Here is a 19,074-nt window from a genome sequence, read left to right as displayed (position 1 = left end):
TAGGTTTCAAACCATGTTTCCAGAAAATAACAAAACACCAAAACTGGATTTTCTAGCATCACATTTTTCAGAGGCATGCATCCAAAAATTCACAAAAAAAAAGCAATGCACCCAAAGAACAAAAACCATGAATTCACGTTCATAAAAAAAACAAAACAACAACAGTTTTTATTGCTTTTTTTTTCGTGCTGAATGAGATAGAAATCAAGATTTCAATGGCCTAATAAAATTATATAACCCAACATAAATGCACCGCAATACACCAACTCAAATATCTAGGGCAACACTTTGATTTACTGCACCCATTCATATTTTAAAACATACAATTTTTTTGACCAGAAAGTTACTGTACTAAGCACCCTAACATGGATGATTTTTTAGGACAGTATATCCATTATATATGCACTAAACCATGCAACTTGAACCTTCCTAAACCCACTTTAATGCACCCAAAAAAATAGCATACATTATAAACATCTAAGTTGCACCGAATCAGCAGTGTGCTCCAAAACAAAATAAGTCAAAAAGGTCTTCACAACACCATAAATAGCACCAATTCACTGGACAACAACGTGTACTGGATTATATATATAAAAAATCTGTTTCCAGCAACATGATCACTTTTTAGAACAAAATATCAATGACCTGGCAACACCAATTAATGGGAAGCAAGAAAACAGACACCAAATAAAAAAAGCTTGACAGCAATAATCTTATATAACAGGTTTTCGAGTATTGAATATTTGACCTTAAAGATTAATTATGGTCATCCTAAAAAACGATAAACAGAATGAAAAAGGTTGTTTACTTAGACAAAAAGTTAGAGGACTTAGGTCCCACAAGTTCCCCAAGACCAGGGTAGGCCTTCAAGCTCTACGACTACTTATAAACATACTTAAACATTGTCCACCAACAAGGTCCTCACATAGGTAGCAGGACTTGACCTATGTCCTTGTCCTTATGAGATATGAGTCTGGTGCTCACTAACTTAGACTCTACTATCTCATGACATCCTCTGAGAAAACCATTGGGGTTTCTCCTTACGATGGAGCCTGTTTTTGTTATCAATATAGTTTATTATTTCTCCTACATATCTTCTCCTTGGATTCACTACTTATTGTAACATATATATATATATATATATATATATATATATATATATATATATATATATATATATATCCACTTCTTGAATCTCAGGGTCAATTGTAATTACTGATATCTTCAAACTTTTGGGGAAAAAGGTGAAGAACACAGTCAGTATCTGCGGGTACAACAACATCAACAACATTATTTTCTTTTGTTGCCCAAGCAGTGACTTCTCATATTCATTACTAAGTTTCTTGATTTTACTATGTTGGTTTAAATCAACCAAACATGTGTCTTTGGTTTTTTTTGTTAGTACTGCCCGTAGTTAAATCCATAATTTGATCATTCTGAAATCATCATCCTCCTTCCCTCACAAAACTAATTGTCACAAACACAAACACCTTTTCTTCATCTATATTATTATTCTCTTCATATTGTGTTTCCTCCACACATTCTTTCCCATCCTGAACCAGGCCCGCATGTGCAACAACAGATTTTCACGTGCAATAGCACAATTTGCATGTGCGCCACTCTCCAAGAAGTGTGAGAGAAATTGAAAAGTTGAGCATGTAGTGCTACGGAGGCTTAAAAGTCAGACTTAAATGTATTAAAAAATAATGCATAAGCTCGGATGAAAAATAAATTCCTTTTAAGTGGCGTATTTTGATGACTAAGGTGGTGGATTTCTCCTCTCTCTTATCAGAATTTGCAGTTTCCGGACAAGGACATAATAACATGACTCCTCTCTTTTTATAAAAAAGTATGAATTTTTACGAAGAAATTTGTAAAAAAGGTACGAAGGAACATTGTCTAAGAAAAACAAGATTCTTAAGTCTGACCATTGTGACTTATTTCTCTCTTGAGAGTCTATTTAGTTCTAAAAAACTTCTATGCATTGGCAATTTAGGTGGTCTTGATATCAACTTGTATCACCCTTCGTTAAAGAGTTCAAAGCTTCACTAAAAGCATCATCATGCTTCTTCACACAAAAAGGGAATCGCTCGTAACTAGAGCTCGACGAGACAAAACTTTGACAAGAAACACTACAAGAAGGACCTCATACACTAGATATTATAAGAAACTCAAATTCCAGGAGAATCAATGAAATGAAAGAGTTGCACGATGGTTCAACACATTCCAAAAAGCAAACCTAGTCTAGAGGAAGTTTGACAAAACTCGATTAATTCAAGCCTAAGACTTTGTTCACTTGAATGGATTTGGGGGAGAGTGATGGGGGAAATTTGAGAGGATTTGAACGTAAATTTTTTTGTTATTTATTTGAGTGGATTTGGAAGTAAGTGAGAGTGGATTTGGAAGTAAAGTTTGTGAGAATTAGTGTAGGATTTGATTGATGTGATAGATTAAAAAAATTTACTTCCAAATCCACTCTCACTTATCTCCAAATCCACCCAAATAAACAACAAAAATATTTATCTTCAAATCCCATCAATAACTCTCCCCCAAATCTATTCAAGTTAACAAAGCCTAAGTGTCTGACCATGGATCTACTTGGAAAACACCTAAAACATTTTACCACTATCCGATTATGGACTTACTTGAAAAAAATAGGAGAGTACAAACTAAGTGTCCAAATATGTGACAAGATAAGTGTCTAAATACATCTCAACCACAATGACCGCAAACCCAATTAGACAAATCCAAGACAATTGAAAAAAGAGTGCCCTATCACAACACAAGGCATAACCAAAAGCATTGAAGGACATTTTAATAGTTTCTAACAAAGTTTATTAACATCTGAGTCCTCCAACGAAGAGATGGCCTTATCATTGCCATTCAAATCAAATCCAACAATTGCTTCAATAGAATGATAAACTTGCTTCCAACGTCATGCATATGTGCAAAAAATCCAAGCTTCAACTTATGAAGACTTGTAGGTGATATGAGCCCAAACCAAAAATTTGACAAAATGAAAGGAGAAATATTTCTCCACATAGGAACAACCCAAGAAGCAATTCTGAACTCAGTCAAAACACTGATTGCCAAATCACTCTGGCAACCACAAAAGCTAGAAATAGTCGAGATCAACAAAAGTAGACTATGGAAGGAGCAACTTGGTGTTGTACCCAAGTACAAGAGTAACTCGACGTTCCAATACCCGAGTTCGAGAAGAATTCATTGAGTACAAGGACAACTCGACATTCTAGTGCCCGAGTACAACAACAACTCGACATTGTAGTACTCGAGTACAAAAGTAGCTCAATGTTTTAATGACCAAGTATAAGAGCACTTCAATGTACCAAGGTCTAAATACAATAACAACTCATTGTTCTAATGTTTGAATACAAGTATAAATTCAATGTTCTAATGATGGAGTACAAGAGAAACTTGACATTCCAAAGTCCAAGCATAAGAGAAACTTGGTGTTTGAGTACTAGAGTAACAAAACGTTCCAATGATTGAGTACAAGAGCAATTCGGGGATCTAATATCTAAGTATAGGAGTAATTTGGCATTCCAATACCCGTAGATAACAACCCAGTGTTATAATACTTGGGTTTAAGAGAAAACATTCGTTAAAGTAGACCCAATATGGAGACAATCCGACAACGCTTGAGACTTTAAGTATAAAGAAAGCTTGGACCCAACTAAAATAAATCGTATTATATTAAGGATCTATTCCATAATAGAGTCTCCAAACCAAAAGAATTTAATGAGAAGCTAATCACCGAGGTCACCTCAAGAGAAACCTCAATAGAAAATGAGTACAAGAACAAATGTCCATTAATATAATGCTTAAGACAACACAAAGATAAATGTCGGGGTGAAATTCTCAATTAATTGCTCGATCCTCCTTCATTTGCTCCCTTCAGCATCATCGAAATGGTGCGTTTTATTAAATACTGGACTCTATATTAGATTTAGGGGCAAAAATGAGAAAGCACCCAAACCAAATGTCTCTGATGATTAAAAGCAATGCTACCACGTAACAAGAGAGAGAAATTAGAAATGTCGAGAGTTTTAGAGAAAGAGTAGAGAGAAACATTCTACTAGGGTTCCACCTTCTTCCACCAGAGATGGCCATAGCCACCGCACATTGGAGCAAAACAAAGAACAAGACAGAGAGCAAATGAAGGCACTCAAGGTACTGAATATCTTTTCAGAAATTTCATTAACCTTTACAGTATGTGATTACAACTTTTATATACATGAAATGAACTGAATGTAACTGAAAACTGAAAATGTTTATTGTTTATTCTAACACTCCTCCTAAACAAAAACATGATTTTCGAAGAAAACCCTCTTTTTCACCGATTGAAATCGTGAAACCATCTTCCACTGAGTAGATCTCCTCTCCACGATGAAAACCCTAGGTTTTCGTAACCCCTTTCTGCCGATCTTCACTGATCTCCACCTCTTTTACTTCGATATGCTTTCTAAGAACTAGAAAGCGTTCACCTTTAAGAGCCTTAGTGAGTATATCTGCAATGTAGGCTACTTGGTTAGGTTTATGGCTGACTTGTTGTCCACAAGCAGTCTGACTTTCCCCTCTAATTCCATCTTCAATTCTTTCATCAATGAACATAGCCAAGCTGCTTGACACGTGGCTTCAACGACAGCAATGTATTCTGCCTCATAGGATGAAAGAGCCATTACTGGTTCTTTTGTAGAGCTCCATGAGATTGGTGCTCCACCCAGAAAGAACACGTACCCAACAGTACTCTTCCTATCACCCTTATCTCTACACCAATCTGAGCCTGAGTAGGCATTAACTCGTACCCAGCAGAAAGAACACGTACCCAGTAGCACTCTTCTTATCACCCTTATCTCCACACCAATCTGAGTCTGAGTAGGCATTAATTCGTACCTCTCCTCCTGATTCCCCTCTCGGCAACAATATTCCAAAGTTGTATGTACCTTTTAAGTATCTCAAAATTCGTTTAACAACATTCAAGTGAGAAATTCTTGGATTCTGCATAAACCTGCTAATTAAACCTACACTGTAGCTGATGTCTGGCCTAGTATTACATAGATACCTTAGGCTTCCAACCATCTTTCTGTATTCAGTAGGATCAACAGCTTATTCTTTAGGGTCTTTTTCCAACTTCAAACTCACCTCTGCTGGAGTGTTTGTAGAGTTGCAATGAAGCATGTCAAACTTAGTTAACATGTCCAATGCATATCTGGATTGATGCATGAACATTCCACCATCAATTTTGCTAAATTCAATCCCAAGGAAGTAGCTTACCCGCCCCAAATCACTCATTCCAAATTCCTGTAACATTTGAACTTTGAGATCAATGATTTTCTCCTCACTGCTTCTTGTGATTAGCATATCATCCATATACAAACACACTATCAACTTTTCTTCTCTCCCATTATGCTGACAACCTTGAACATATACTCCATGTTCAGAAGCACACTTCTCAAACCCAATGCTGCTGATAAACTCATGTATTCTCTTATTCCAAGCCCTTGGTGCCTGCTTGAGCCCATATAGAGCATTTTTCAATCTGTACACCTTATCTGGATGTCTCTGATATTCAAATCCCAGAGGCTGAACAACATAAACTTCTTCCTCCAGGTTACCATTCAAGAATGCAGACTTTACATCTAATTGATGCAAAGTCCAGTTGAACTGTGTTGCCAAGGAGACCACCAATCTAATTGTCTATATTCTGGCCACAGGTACAAACACCTCTCCATAGTCTATCCCAGCCTATTGTAAGAACCCTTTGGCCACCAATCTAGCCTTGTATCTAATCACCTCACCTTGTGGATTTATCTTGGACTTATAAATCCATTTCAGTGTTATTGGCTTCTTGTTAGGAGGCAACTCTGTCAATTCCCAGGTCTGATTCTTCACTATTGAATCTAGTTCTTCCTGCATAACCTTGTACCACCTTTCATCCCTCATTACTTGATCAAACTCCACAGGTTCAACTTCTGCTATTAAGGCATAGTGAACAAAATTACCTTCTGATGAAATGGTTGCATCATAGGCTAGATCATAATCTCTCAGGTGTGTTGGTAGCTGAGTGATTCTAGATGATCTACTAACACTCTCCTCCCTCCTACATGCCTCTGACTCCACTGTTGCAGGTTCATCCTCAACACAATGGTTGGTGCTTCTTTCTGATTTGATTCCCATTGCCATATCCTAGCTTCATCAACTACAACATCTCTACTGATAGAACCTGCCCCTATTGTAGGATCATACAACTTATATCCCCCTATAGCATTATAGCCCACCAGAATCAATGAAACCCTTTTATCATCTAGCTTCTTCCTCAACTGATCAGGTACATGTCTGTAACACACAGAACCAAAAATCTTCAGATGTTTGACATCTGGTTTCACTCCTGTCCAGGCCTCCTCAGGTGTAATACCATTCAGCCTCTTTGTTGGAGACAAATTCAAAATGTAGGTGGCTGTCAGCACAACCTCACCCCATAGGAAACTAGGCAGTCCTTTACTCTTCAACATGCACCTAACCATATTCAATATGGTTATGTTCTTCCTCTCTGCTGCCCCATTGTGCTGTGGTGTGTAGAGAGGGGTGATAACGGTAAATTTTACCGTTATCTTTGAACCAATTTTCGTACCAAATCTACCCTTTTGAAGCTTGAAACATGTTTAATCCTCTCTTTTTATCTAAGTTTGTGAATTTCTAGCTTAAGCTTTATATCTATGTTTTCATCATTAATTCCTCAAATTTGTAGGCAAATTGTGTGTATTGGAGAAGTACTTGGGAACCAAGGAAAAGATTCAAAAGCAGGAGACTAAAGGAGTAACAAAGGCATCTCGCGCCCAGGCGCGACAGAGGGGCGCCCGGGCGCGAGTTTACAGCGAGTCTCACTGAGGACGCTCGTCCAGCACTGAGGACGCTCGTCCAGCACGAGAGGACGCTCGTCCAGCACGAGAGGGCGCTCGTCCAGACTCTCAGCGGACGCTCGCCCACACGCACAGAACGCTCGCCAGAACAAGTGGACGCTCGTTCAAGAGTGGACGCACGAGCGGACGCTCGTCCCAGCAGATAGGACGCTCGTCCAGAGGGAGAAAAGAAGACGCTCGGCCAGCGAGTGGACGCTCGCCCAGGAGAAGTGGACGCTCGTCCTCGCGCATGGGACGCTTCATCCAAGTCCAGAGAGTTTCACGCCCGGGCGTGAGAAATGGGGCGCCCGGGCGCGACTTTTCACAAGCATTGAATCAATTTCCAGAGAGTTTCACGCCCGGGCGCGACAGAGGGGCGCCCGAGCGCGACCTCTGCTGACCTGGAACCCTAGTTCTATTTAAAGCATTCTGAACCTGAAGTTGGACATCGCGGCGGCTGAAGCTTGGAACACCATTTTCGAACCTAAGGGAGCTGGTTTTGGGCAGTGGAAACTCTCCATCCTTCCTCCTTGGATCCCCATTCTTCCATTTTTCTCCATTGTAAGCTCAAGTTCTCCATGACTATGGAGAACTAATCTCAATTTGTTGGGGAATGATGTAGTTACGAAACTTTCATGTAAATGCACTTGGGTTTAATGAATTTAAGCTTCTTTCATTTGATTGTGAGTGTTTAATTTCCTTCTCTTAAAGCTTGTTGTGACTTGATCAACCATAGCATGATTCTTAGATTTGCTAGATATTGGAAAGTATTGTGTGGATCTTGAACTGGAATTAACGCCTAAAGGAGATTGTATCTAGGAATGGAGCTTGATCCTTTAGTTGTCTTAAACCTCTAATTGTAATGCAGATGAACTTTCTAGGTTACCAAGGAATTGGGACTGCAAAAGTGAGTCTAGGCTTTTTCTACCAAGGAATTGGGTCTGAGTATAATAGGAAGGTTGACAAACGCAATCATTTGATGAAGTAGTAATGTGCATTTGCATGATAGCGTAGTAATTACAATCATTCTCCAACATATCTTCCATATTGTTTCATTATCCATCAACCACTTTCAATCTTTAAGCCTCTAAGACGTTCATTTTATCGTATATATATGCATTGGAATTTTATTACACTTGAATCACACCAAAATGATGTTATTCTTAGTCTAAGTTAGTTAACTTATTATACGGTTTTAAAGTATTACACGAGTCTCTTGGGAAACGATATCCGGTCTTACCGGTTTTACTACTTTGAACGATTTGGTACACTTGCCAAAGAGTTAACAAGTTTTTGGCGCCGTTGCCGGGGACTCGGTGTTAGTACTTTACTGTTGTGTAATTCTTAACCAACTTAGGCTTTATTCTTATATTCTTTATACTGTGAATAAATTTGTTTTAGTGATCTTAAAGTTAATCTTGTGCTCTAGTATTGTTGTTTCTAGTGAATGCAGAGAAAAATTCGTACTAGAAGCACACCATCAGTTGAACCTCTTCTATTGGATCCTGAAGTTGAAAAGACAGCAAGAAGAAACAATAGCCAAAGAAGGAGAGAAAACAGAACTCCGAGAGACATTTCTCCCGCACCTATAATCTCTGAGCAACCAAACTCTTCCACAGCTCATCAGGAAATGGGGGATATGGGTGATGATATGAATGGCAATGGTGATAGACAAGCAAGGCGCACCTTGGAAGACTACTCTACTTTTGCAGGACCGCTCCACTTTAATAGTATTGCTCGACCACGGGTAAATGCTGTGAACATGGAAATGAAGCCTGCTCTCATCCATCTGGTGCAGAGTAATCAATTCAATGGCCTATCACACGAGAATCCTTATAATCATTTGGCAACTTTCTTGGAAATTTGCAACACTGTAAAGATCCATCAAGTGCCAGATGAGGCAATAAGGCTCAGTTTATTTCCATTCTCCTTGGGAGGTAATGCGAAGATGTGGCTGAATTCTTTCCCTGAAAATAGCTTCACTACGTGGGAGGATGTTGTGGCAAAATTCCTCAACAAATTCTTTCCACAGTCCAAGGTTAACAAAGGGAAACAGGAGATTTCATCTTTTCAGCAGGATGTCAATGAGACTCTGAGTCAAGCCTGGGACAGATTCAAAGGGCTATTGAGAAAGACACCCACTCATGGGTTTGATGAGCCTACTGTTCTCAACATGTTTTTGGGAGGATTGAGATCCCAAACCAAATTGATGTTAGATGCCTCAGCTGGAGGAAATATCCGTTAGAAGACACCAGAAGAAGCCCATGAGCTAATAGAAAACATGGCTGCAAATGACAGTGAATTGCAGAATGAAAGGGCTCAGCAAAAAGGCGTGTTTCAACTACAATCTCAGGATGCTCTACTAGCCCAAAACAAGATAATGACCCAACAGCTTGAAGCGCTCATGAACAAACTCTCTCAATTGCCAAAAGAACTCCAGAATGTTTCACAAGCCCAACATCAAGGGTGTGAGTTGTGTGGTGGAGAACATGCTAATGGTCATTGTGCTATGCAGGTCAATACCCAAGAAGACGTGAACTATATGGGTAATCAAAACCGTAACAATCAATATAATCAAGGATGGAGACCGCACCCAAGCATGGGCCAAGGACAAGCTGGACCTTCAAACAGACCACCTCAACAACAATACCAACCACACCCCTCTCTATCAGACAGGACCTCTAAATTGGAGGACACTCTTCAACAATTCATGCAAGTATCCATCTCCAACCACAAAAGCACGGAAGCATCCATAAGGAATTTGGAGATACAAGTTGGCCAACTGACCAAGAAGCTAGAAGAAAAACCTGATAAGAGTTTTGGAGCTAATACTGAAACCAACCCAAAGGAGGAGTGCAAGGCAATCACTACAAGAAGTGGTAAGTTATTAGTGAGTGGAGAGAAAAAGAACTCAGAAGAAAGTGATGAAAGAAAAGATGAAAATGAGACAAAGAGTGAGAATAGAAAAGAAGAAGAGAATGAGAGAAAAGAAAATGAGAATAGTGTTAGTGGAGAGAAAGAAAAAGAAGAAGAGGATGAGAGAAGAAAAAGAAAAGAAAAAGAAGTTGAGAGGCCCCTTCCCTATCCACAAATATACACAAGAAAGGATAAAGAAAAGCAGTTTGGACGGTTTATGGATATCTTCAAGCAATTGGAGATAAAAATACCATTCTCAGAAGCACTACAGCAAATGCCGGCCTATGCAAAATTCATGAAGGAACTCCTCACTAAAAAGAGGAAATACATTGAGGAAGAGACCATTGAAGTTCAAGGTAACTGCAGTGCCATTATCCAGAAGCTCCTCCCTCCTAAATTCAAGGATCCTGGTAGCTTCACTATTCCCTGTACTATAGGTAAGCTAGCTATTGGAAAAGCATTGATCGATTTGGGTGCAAGTATCAATTTGATGCCTTTCTCTTTATTTGAGAAAATTGGAGAGCTTGAACTCAAACCTACTCGGATGAGCCTACAATTGGCAGACAGATCCATCAAGTATCCACTTGGTGTAGTGGAGGATGTTCTTGTACGAGTAGATAAATTTGTGTTTCCAGTGGATTTCGTTATCATGGAAATGGAGGCGGATGTGGAGGTACCACTCATCCTTGGAAGGCCATTCATGAAGACGGCAAGAGTTCTCATCGATGTTGATGATGGTAAGCTCAAGGTGAGGGTGGAAGATGAAGAGGTGAATTTCAATGTTTTTGAAGCAATGTCTCATCCCACTGATGAGGGAGCTTGTTTTCAAGTTGATGTGCTTGACGAAGCCTGCATAACGGTAGAAAGGGAGATACATGTGTCGTCCCCGCTGATAAAAACACTCATAGATGCACGTGAATCTCTCAATGAAGAAGAAGAGAGAATGATTGAAGAACGTTTAACAGATTTGGATGTGCTGAAGGAGATTCCATCTAATGAGGTACAAATCGAAGATATAAAGACTGATGTCATGATGGAAGAGAAGAAGCTTGAACTAAAAATTTTACCCTCTCATTTAAAGTATGTTTTTCTAGATGAGGGTAACAACAAGCCTGTGATTATCAGTAGTTCCTTATCATCTGCTGAAGAGAAAAAGTTGATTGAAGTGTTGAAAAGAAACAAAGGAGCTGTAGGATGGTCTATCTCTGATTTAAAGGGGATAAGTCCAACTTATTGCATGCACCGCATTTTTATGGAAGATGATTTTAAACCAGCAACTCAACCTCAAAGAAGGCTAAATCCAGTCATGAAAGAGGAGGTGAGAAAAGAGGTTCTCAAGCTTCTTGAGGCAGGGATCATTTATCCTATCTCTGATAGCACATGGGTAAGTCCTGTGCAAGTGGTCCCGAAGAAGGGCGGCATGACAGTTATATGTAATGAGAAAAATGAGCTTATACCTACACGAACTGTCACTGGTTGGAGAATGTGCATTGACTACCGGAAGTTAAATAAGGCCACAAGAAAAGACCATTTTCCACTCCCCTTTATGGATCAAATGCTGGAGAGATTAGCAGGGCAAGCTTTCTACTGTTTTTTGGACGGTTATTCTAGCTATAATCAAATAGCTGTCGATCCAAAAGATCAAGAAAAGACCGCATTCACGTGTCCCTTCGGTATATTTGCTTATAGAAAGATGCCTTTTGGGCTTTGCAACGCCCCTGCCACCTTTCAAAGATGCATGCAAGCTATATTCTCCGATCTTGTGGAGAAATGTATAGAAGTCTTCATGGACGACTTCTCAGTGTTTGGAAGCTCATTTGACTTATGTTTGGCCAATTTGGAAACAGTTTTGAAGAGATGCATCCAAACCAACCTCATTCTTAACTGGGAGAAATGTCACTTCATGGTGACGGAAGGGATTGTTTTGGGGCATAAAATTTCTTCCAAAGGAATTGAAGTGGACATAGCTAAAGTGGAAGTCATTGAAAAGCTTCCACCACCAACTAATGTGAAAGGAATTCGAAGCTTTCTTGGGCATGCTGGCTTTTATAGAAGATTCATTCAAGATTTCTCCAAGATTGCTAAGCCCTTAAGCAATCTCCTTGTAAAAGATACACCATTTGAACTGAATGAGGAATGCTTGAAAGCATTTGAAGCATTGAAAGCCAAGCTAATTTCCGCTCCGGTGATCATATCTCCTGATTGGAACAAAGATTTTGAATTAATGTGTGATGCTAGTGACTATGCTATTGGTGCAGTGCTTGGACAGAGAAGAGATAAAGTGTTCCACACAATCTATTATGCAAGCAAAGTCTTGAATGGAGCACAACTAAATTATGCAACCACAGAAAAGGAGTTTCTTGCCATAGTGTATGCATTAGAGAAATTTAGGCCCTACCTCATTGGGTCTAAGGTGATAATATACACTGATCATGCTGCCATCAAGTACTTGCTCACCAAACCTGATTCCAAACCGCGCTTGATCAGATGGGTGCTCTTACTACAAGAGTTTGACGTGCACATTCATGATAAGAAAGGCAGTGAAAATGTAATTGCTGATCATCTGTCCCGGCTCATCAATGATGAAGTTACAAGTAAAGAAGAAGAGATCCGGGAATCCTTTTCTGATGAAACTCTCTTGCACATCCAACAAAGGCCCTGGTTTGCTGACATAGCTAATTTCAAAGCTGCGGGAATCCTTCCAGATGATCTTTCATGGCAACAAAAGAAGAAATTCTTAAATGATGCTAAGCAGTTTGTTTGGGATGACCCCTATTTATTCAAACTAGGAGCTGACAATCTCTTGAGGCGGTGTGTTACTGAAGAAGAATCAGCAGGAATCTTGTGGCATTGCCATAATTCACCCTATGGAGGACACTTCAATGGTGAAAGAACAGCTGCCAAAGTCCTCCAATCTGGATTTTACTGGCCTACTATATTCAAGGATGCTTATGCCCACGCCAAGCGTTGTGATAAATGTCAAAGAGTGGGCACTATCTCAAGAAGGCATGAAATGCCTCTACAAAGCATCCTGGAAGTTGAGGTTTTTGATTGCTGGGGCATTGATTTTGTCGGTCCCCTACCTTCATCTTATACTAATGAGTATATTCTGGTTGCAGTAGACTATGTTAGCAAATGGGTGGAAGCAGTAGCATGTCAGAAGAATGATGCAACCACTGTGATTAAATTCTTGAGGAAAAACATATTCTCAAGATTTGGGGTGCCAAGAATTCTTATCAGCGATGGAGGATCACATTTCTGCAACTATCAGCTTGAAAAGATACTAAAACATTATGAGGTGAAACATAAAGTTGCTTCCCCATATCATCCTCAAACCAATGGGCAAGCGGAAGTATCAAATAGAGAAATCAAGAGGATTCTGGAGAAAACTGTTTCTTCTTCCAGGAAGGATTGGTCATTAAAGCTGGATGATGCTCTGTGGGCCTACAGGACTGCAATGAAAACACCTGTTGGGATGACTCCCTTTCAACTAGTCTATGGCAAATCTTGTCATTTACCGGTGGAGATGGAGCACAAAGCTTATTGGGCCCTGAAGTTCTTGAACTTTGATTCTACCTTGTCTGCAGAAAAGAGGAAGTTGCAATTACAGGAGTTGGAAGAAATGAGATTGACAGCTTATGATAACTCCAAGAATTACAAAGAGAAGGTTAAGTTGTATCATGACAAAAAGCTCTTAAAGAGAGAGTTTCAACCTGGCCAACAAGTTTTACTCTTCAATTCCAGATTTAAGATTCTTCAAGGCAAATTGAAATCAAAGTGGTCTGGACCGTTCATCATAAAGGAGGTAAAGCCCCATGGGGCTATTGAGTTGGTTAACCCTGCAGCAGATGATCCAAACAGAAGTTGGGTGGTAAATGGACAGAGGCTGAAACAGTACCTAGGCGGTGAGATTCAGCGTCTCACAACAATCATTCATCTCTCAGATCCATGAGCATCAGTGTGTCAAGCTAATGACGTTAAACAAGCGCTTACTGGGAGGCAACCCAGCTTTCTAACCTCCCTTCTGTGTTATTTTGTTATTTGTGTGTGATGTTGATTGTTTGTTTGTGTTTTAGAACTTGTTAAAATTTGTCTGTGAGGATGTATGTTAGTGTGTTGTGTAGCTTGAGATGTTTATTGTGTGATTCTGTTGTGTATGGAATTGTTTTAGCTTGTTTTGGAGAATGTTGAAAATTTGTGAAATTGAACACCTTCAAATTGATTCTTCAAGTGAATTTTCCTTATTGGAGATTTAAGCAAATGTGTTTGATAAAAATAAGGTGTTCTGGGGTGCTTTGAGAGCTAGAGAATGCAAAAATCAGAAAATGGTACTGTGAGTTGAGCCATTTTGCAGTCTGCTGAAATTCTGCAGAATTCACGCCCAAGCCCCCCCTGACCAGGCGCGCCCAGTCGCGAGTTGCAGCAGCGTGTTGGGCGCGCCCGGGCGCCCTCCACACGAGGGGCGCCCGGGCGCGACTTGCGCAGGCCCAACCCAACTGCCTCTTAAGTGCACAGTGGTCTGATCTTCCTCATTTTCTAACCCTAATTTCCAGCCTTCTCTCCCCCTTTCTCTCGTGCCTATCCTCTCACAGCCCCCAAAACCACCATACACCTCCATCTCAGCCACATTCACAACCACCATCACACTCACCTTTGTGAACTCTCTCTCACTAACGAACCCTTTCAACTCCACTCAACCCAACCACTTAACCCTCACTCTCACTTACTCTCTTCACAAATCCATTTTCTTTGGGCAGTCACAGTCAAGCTCTCAACTCTCTCAAGACCCCCAATTTCCAAATTCAAATTCAATTCTCCAAATCAAGTAGGTTTTGCTTTCGTTTGCTTGTTTTGAAAATCTTTTGCTTGCAAGTGTTGATTGTTGTATGAATTAGAGTAGGTTTGTTCAATTAAACTGTTTGAATGCGTGATTGATCATGGAAAAGTGGAACCAAACCACTGCATTAGACTTCTACATTCTGCAGAAGTCGCGCCCAGGCGCCCCTTGCAGGGTCGCGCCCAAGCGCGAGTGGCTCGGTCAAGAATGTGGCCCATGCTTTGATCTTCAATTGTTTTTCCATTTTCTCTGTTTCATCCATGTTTTGACTGCTTTGTTTTAGTATGTGTGTTTAATTGAATTGCTTGCATGATGGATTGAATTCTAAAAAACCTTAAAAACTCACAAAAATAGGTAGAGAAGAAGGAACCATTCTGCAGATTTTTTCTGCAGAAGTCGCGCCCAGGCGCCCCTTGCAGGGTCGCGCCCGGGCGCGACTGGTTCGGCCAGCAAATGGGCCTGGGTTCAGTTTTTCTTTTGTTTTTCAATTCTAGTCTTTCGATTTCTTTGTGATTGTTTGTGATTGCTTACCCTAACTGTTTGAGTATGATTTTAAATCTGGAATGAACATTCTTTTGCACAAACAATACAATTCACTTTGATTATGTGTTGCTCCTAGTTAAAATCACAACACTTGCATGTTTGTGCAGAAATGGCATCTGCCTCAGGATCTAAAAGAATCAAAACCACAGCTGCTTCTACCAAAAAGGGGCGGGCAGGGAAGAACAAGATGTCTCAACCTACATTCCTCTCCGAAGAACATCAGCAAAATTTTGAGGCATCACAGAACAAAAGGCTGCTTATGGAACGAGTTGTTGAAGAAATACATCCGGAGGCACCACAATTTGGGGCAGAGGTGGAGCGTCGGCACTGGAGCATCCTCACCACCTTCCCTGCCCCAGCTAATATTGCACTTGTCCGGGAGTTCTATGCAAATGCCCGGATCTATTCAGATGAAGCTGAACCGTTCATGAGCTATGTGAGAGGGAAGCAAGTACCATTCAATGCAGATGCAATCAACTCCTTCCTGAACATTCAGTGGCCAGGGGGCAACACTCAATGTCAATATTCTGAAGCCTCCAACAATGACTTTGAGGGAGTTGACTTCAGGGAGGTTGAGAGGACTTTATGCTTACCAAGGGGTCATTTCCATAGGAATAGACAAGGACAGCCACTGCATATCAAGCGTTCCTTTCTCACACCTCTCTGCAAATACTGGGTGGCATTTATCCATGCCAATATATCTCCCTGCTCTCACATGTCTGACCTTAATTTGTGTAGGGCCGTCCTCCTTTTCTTCATCTTGCAGGGCCAACCAGTTAATGTGGGTCAAGTCATAGCAACTGAGATCAATGATTGTGCCAATACTCCACTGAACAATACTCCACTTGGGCACCCATCTCTGATCACACACTTATGTGCGCTTGCTGGGGTTGACACATCAAATCCTCCATTTGAGAGACCTCGGAAAACAATCGACCGCTCATATTTCCTACAATACTGTTCGATTGATGAAGAAGGTCAACATATCCCTCCAACCCACCCACCAAGACCACATAGGAGAAATCGTCCTGACCCAACTGCACAACCTGAACAAGTCGGACCCCAAAATCCCTTCCAGATGGCTGAGATAAAAGAAAAGCTTGAAGCAATCTACAGGATGGGCCTTGCTCACGCAGACATGATGCGTCATGTCTACGCCTCCTCTCACCCAGGTTTCATGACTTCAGAGGAGTATGCTGCCAGAGTAGCTTGGCCTGGGGACCAGACCCAACACAGCGGAGGGGGTGGAACATCCTCTGGAGCTCAAGCTATGGAAGAAGATCAATCTGAAGGAGAAGAAGAAGAGGAGGAAGCCACTGAAGAGGACACAGAGAGTGATTCTTGAGGAGATGAGACAAAGAAGGGGCAGCAATCATTTCTTTCATTTCTTTCATGCTTTAACTTCCGTAGTTAATTTAATTTCAGTACTCGTACTTTTTGAACTTTTGGTTTTTGATCTTGGCTGAATGAATGAGTTGATGAAAATGTTTTGAACTACTTTACTAGAAATCGTTTATGTTTGCTCTTACTCTGTGAGACTTTGAGAAATCTGGATTGAGTTGTGAAGTTACATAGTGTGGTTACTCTCGATTGATTGAATTTCATGCTTTGTTTTTCTTGTGATTAATATGCGTGGCATTGTGTTTGAAAACAAATTTGGAACCCTGAGTAACCTAGCGAGATTTTGTGCTCCAGAATTATTGTTGAATGAATTCACTTTAGAAGCACAATTGAGTTTTGCCTGATTTTCCCTGAAGTGGATCATTTACTTGTTCAATACACATGATCAAGGTTGTCTTGTTCTCCCTTTGTTGTCTTAAGTTCTTGAACCCAAAGCCTATTGTAACCTTATGTAGCCCATCCATGAACCTTAAAAAGCAATCCGAAAAATTTGTAATCCCTCTACCTTAAGCTAAGATGAGCATTCAAGTGGGGTACAGGAAAATGGTTCAAGTTTGGGGTATTTGAGGTGACATGAGAAAAATGGCATTAAGAGCCAAAATGAAAAAAAAAAAATAAATAAATAAATAAATAAATTTAAAGTACTACAAAAAGGGAAAAAGAAGTAAGATTTGCTTACAATTGGTGGAAGTACGCGAGACTTTGTTATCTTGTGCTAAAATGAATGCTCTCTTAGTATTAGTTTTGCCTAGAAAAACCAAAGCTCCTTCTTAACCTAACCCTTGTAAAGCCTTGAATGTTCTTGTACTTCAAATTTATAGGTAAGTGTGTTCATTGTAAGGGAAATGAAAGGCAAAGTTCAATTGTGTGATATTGTGATGTTTGAGTGAGAGACACACATCCCCATACACCTGTGAAAGTGAGTGAAACAGTTTCTTTTCAGAGGAAGGGTTCCATGTTAGTTAAGAAAATACTATTGCCATGTGTGTTGGTCCCTCATAGAACATAGCAGTTTTCTTATGTAATTTTGTGAGTACCATCAGTGAAAGCTTCACTTCTTGTGACAAAAATCAAGTCAACATGATGAGCAAGCAAGATTGAATTTTACTCTTCTTGAGTGTTGAAACATTAAATTTGAGTTGTTTGTTCAAGCCATTTCATTCCTTTTTCTGCTTGAGGACAAGCAAGATTTCAAGTTTGGGGTTGTGATAACGGTAAATTTTACCGTTATCTTTGAACCAATTTTCATACCAAATCTACCCTTTTGAAGCTTGAAACATGTTTAATCCTCTCTTTTTATCTAAGTTTGTGAATTTCTAGCTTAAGCTTTATATCTATGTTTTCATCATTAATTCCTCAAATTTGTAGGCAAATTGTGTGTATTGGAGAAGTACTTGGGAACCAAGGAAAAGATTCAAAAGCAGGAGACTAAAGGAGTAACAAAGGCATCTCGCGCCCGGGCGCGACAGAGGGGCGCCCGGGCGCGAGTTTACAGCGAGTCTCACTGAGGACGCTCGTCCAGCACGAGAGGACGCTCGTCCAGCACTGAGGACGCTCGTCCAGCACGAGAGGACGCTCGTCCAGCACGAGAGGGCGCTCGTCCAGACTCTCAGCGGACGCTCGCCCACACGCACAGAACGCTCGCCAGAACAAGTGGACGCTCGTCCAAGAGTGGACGCACGAGCGGACGCTCGTCCCAGCAGATAGGACGCTCGTCCAGAGGGAGAAAAGAAGACGCTCGGCCAGCGAGTGGACGCTCGCCCAGGAGAAGTGGACGCTCGTCCTCGCGCATGGGACGCTTCGTCCAAGTCCAGAGAGTTTCACGCCCGGGCGTGAGAAATGGGGCGCCCGGGCGCGACTTTTCACAAGCATTGAATCAATTTCCAGAGAGTTTCACGCCCGGGCGTGAGAAATGGGGCGCCCGGGCGCGACCTCTGCTGACCTGGAACCCTAGTTCTATTTAAAGCATTCTGAACCTGAAGTTGGACATCGCGGCGGCTGAAGCTTGGAACACCATTTTCGAACCTAAGGGAGCTGGTTTTGGGCAGTGGAAACTCTCCATCCTTCCTCCTTGGATCCCCATTCTTCCATTTTTCTCCATTGTAAGCTCAAGTTCTCCATGACTATGGAGAACTAATCTCAATTTGTTGGGGAATGATGTAGTTACGAAACTTTCATGTAAATGCACTTGGGTTTAATGAATTTAAGCTTCTTTCATTTGATTGTGAGTGTTTAATTTCCTTCTCTTAAAGCTTGTTGTGACTTGATCAACCATAGCATGATTCTTAGATTTGCTAGATATTGGAAAGTATTGTGTGGATCTTGAACTGGAATTAACGCCTAAAGGAGATTGTATCTAGGAATGGAGCTTGATCCTTTAGTTGTCTTAAACCTCTAATTGTAATGCAGATGAACTTTCTAGGTTACCAAGGAATTGGGACTGCAAAAGTGAGTCTA

General features: G+C 40.7%; 1 protein-coding gene across 1 annotated transcript; it reads left to right on the top strand.

Moving 5' to 3' along the window:
- Window positions 1-9,201: 9,201 nt before the first annotated feature.
- LOC128197812 (uncharacterized) lies at window positions 9,202-13,788 on the top strand. The gene is made up of 4 exons (XM_052880614.1): window positions 9,202-9,799; window positions 10,097-10,192; window positions 11,096-12,664; window positions 13,169-13,788. The coding sequence occupies exons 1-4, from the start codon at window positions 9,202-9,204 to the stop codon at window positions 13,786-13,788; spliced, it is 2,883 nt and encodes a 960-aa protein (XP_052736574.1).
- The last annotated feature ends 5,286 nt before the right edge of the window (window positions 13,789-19,074 follow it).

Source organism: Vigna angularis, chromosome 7, assembly GCF_016808095.1.
Source record: "Vigna angularis cultivar LongXiaoDou No.4 chromosome 7, ASM1680809v1, whole genome shotgun sequence".
Classification (NCBI taxonomy): Eukaryota; Viridiplantae; Streptophyta; class Magnoliopsida; order Fabales; family Fabaceae; genus Vigna; species Vigna angularis.
The sequence above is the reverse complement of the archived record's forward strand: the minus strand, read 5'-3'. Positions and strand labels throughout refer to the sequence as shown.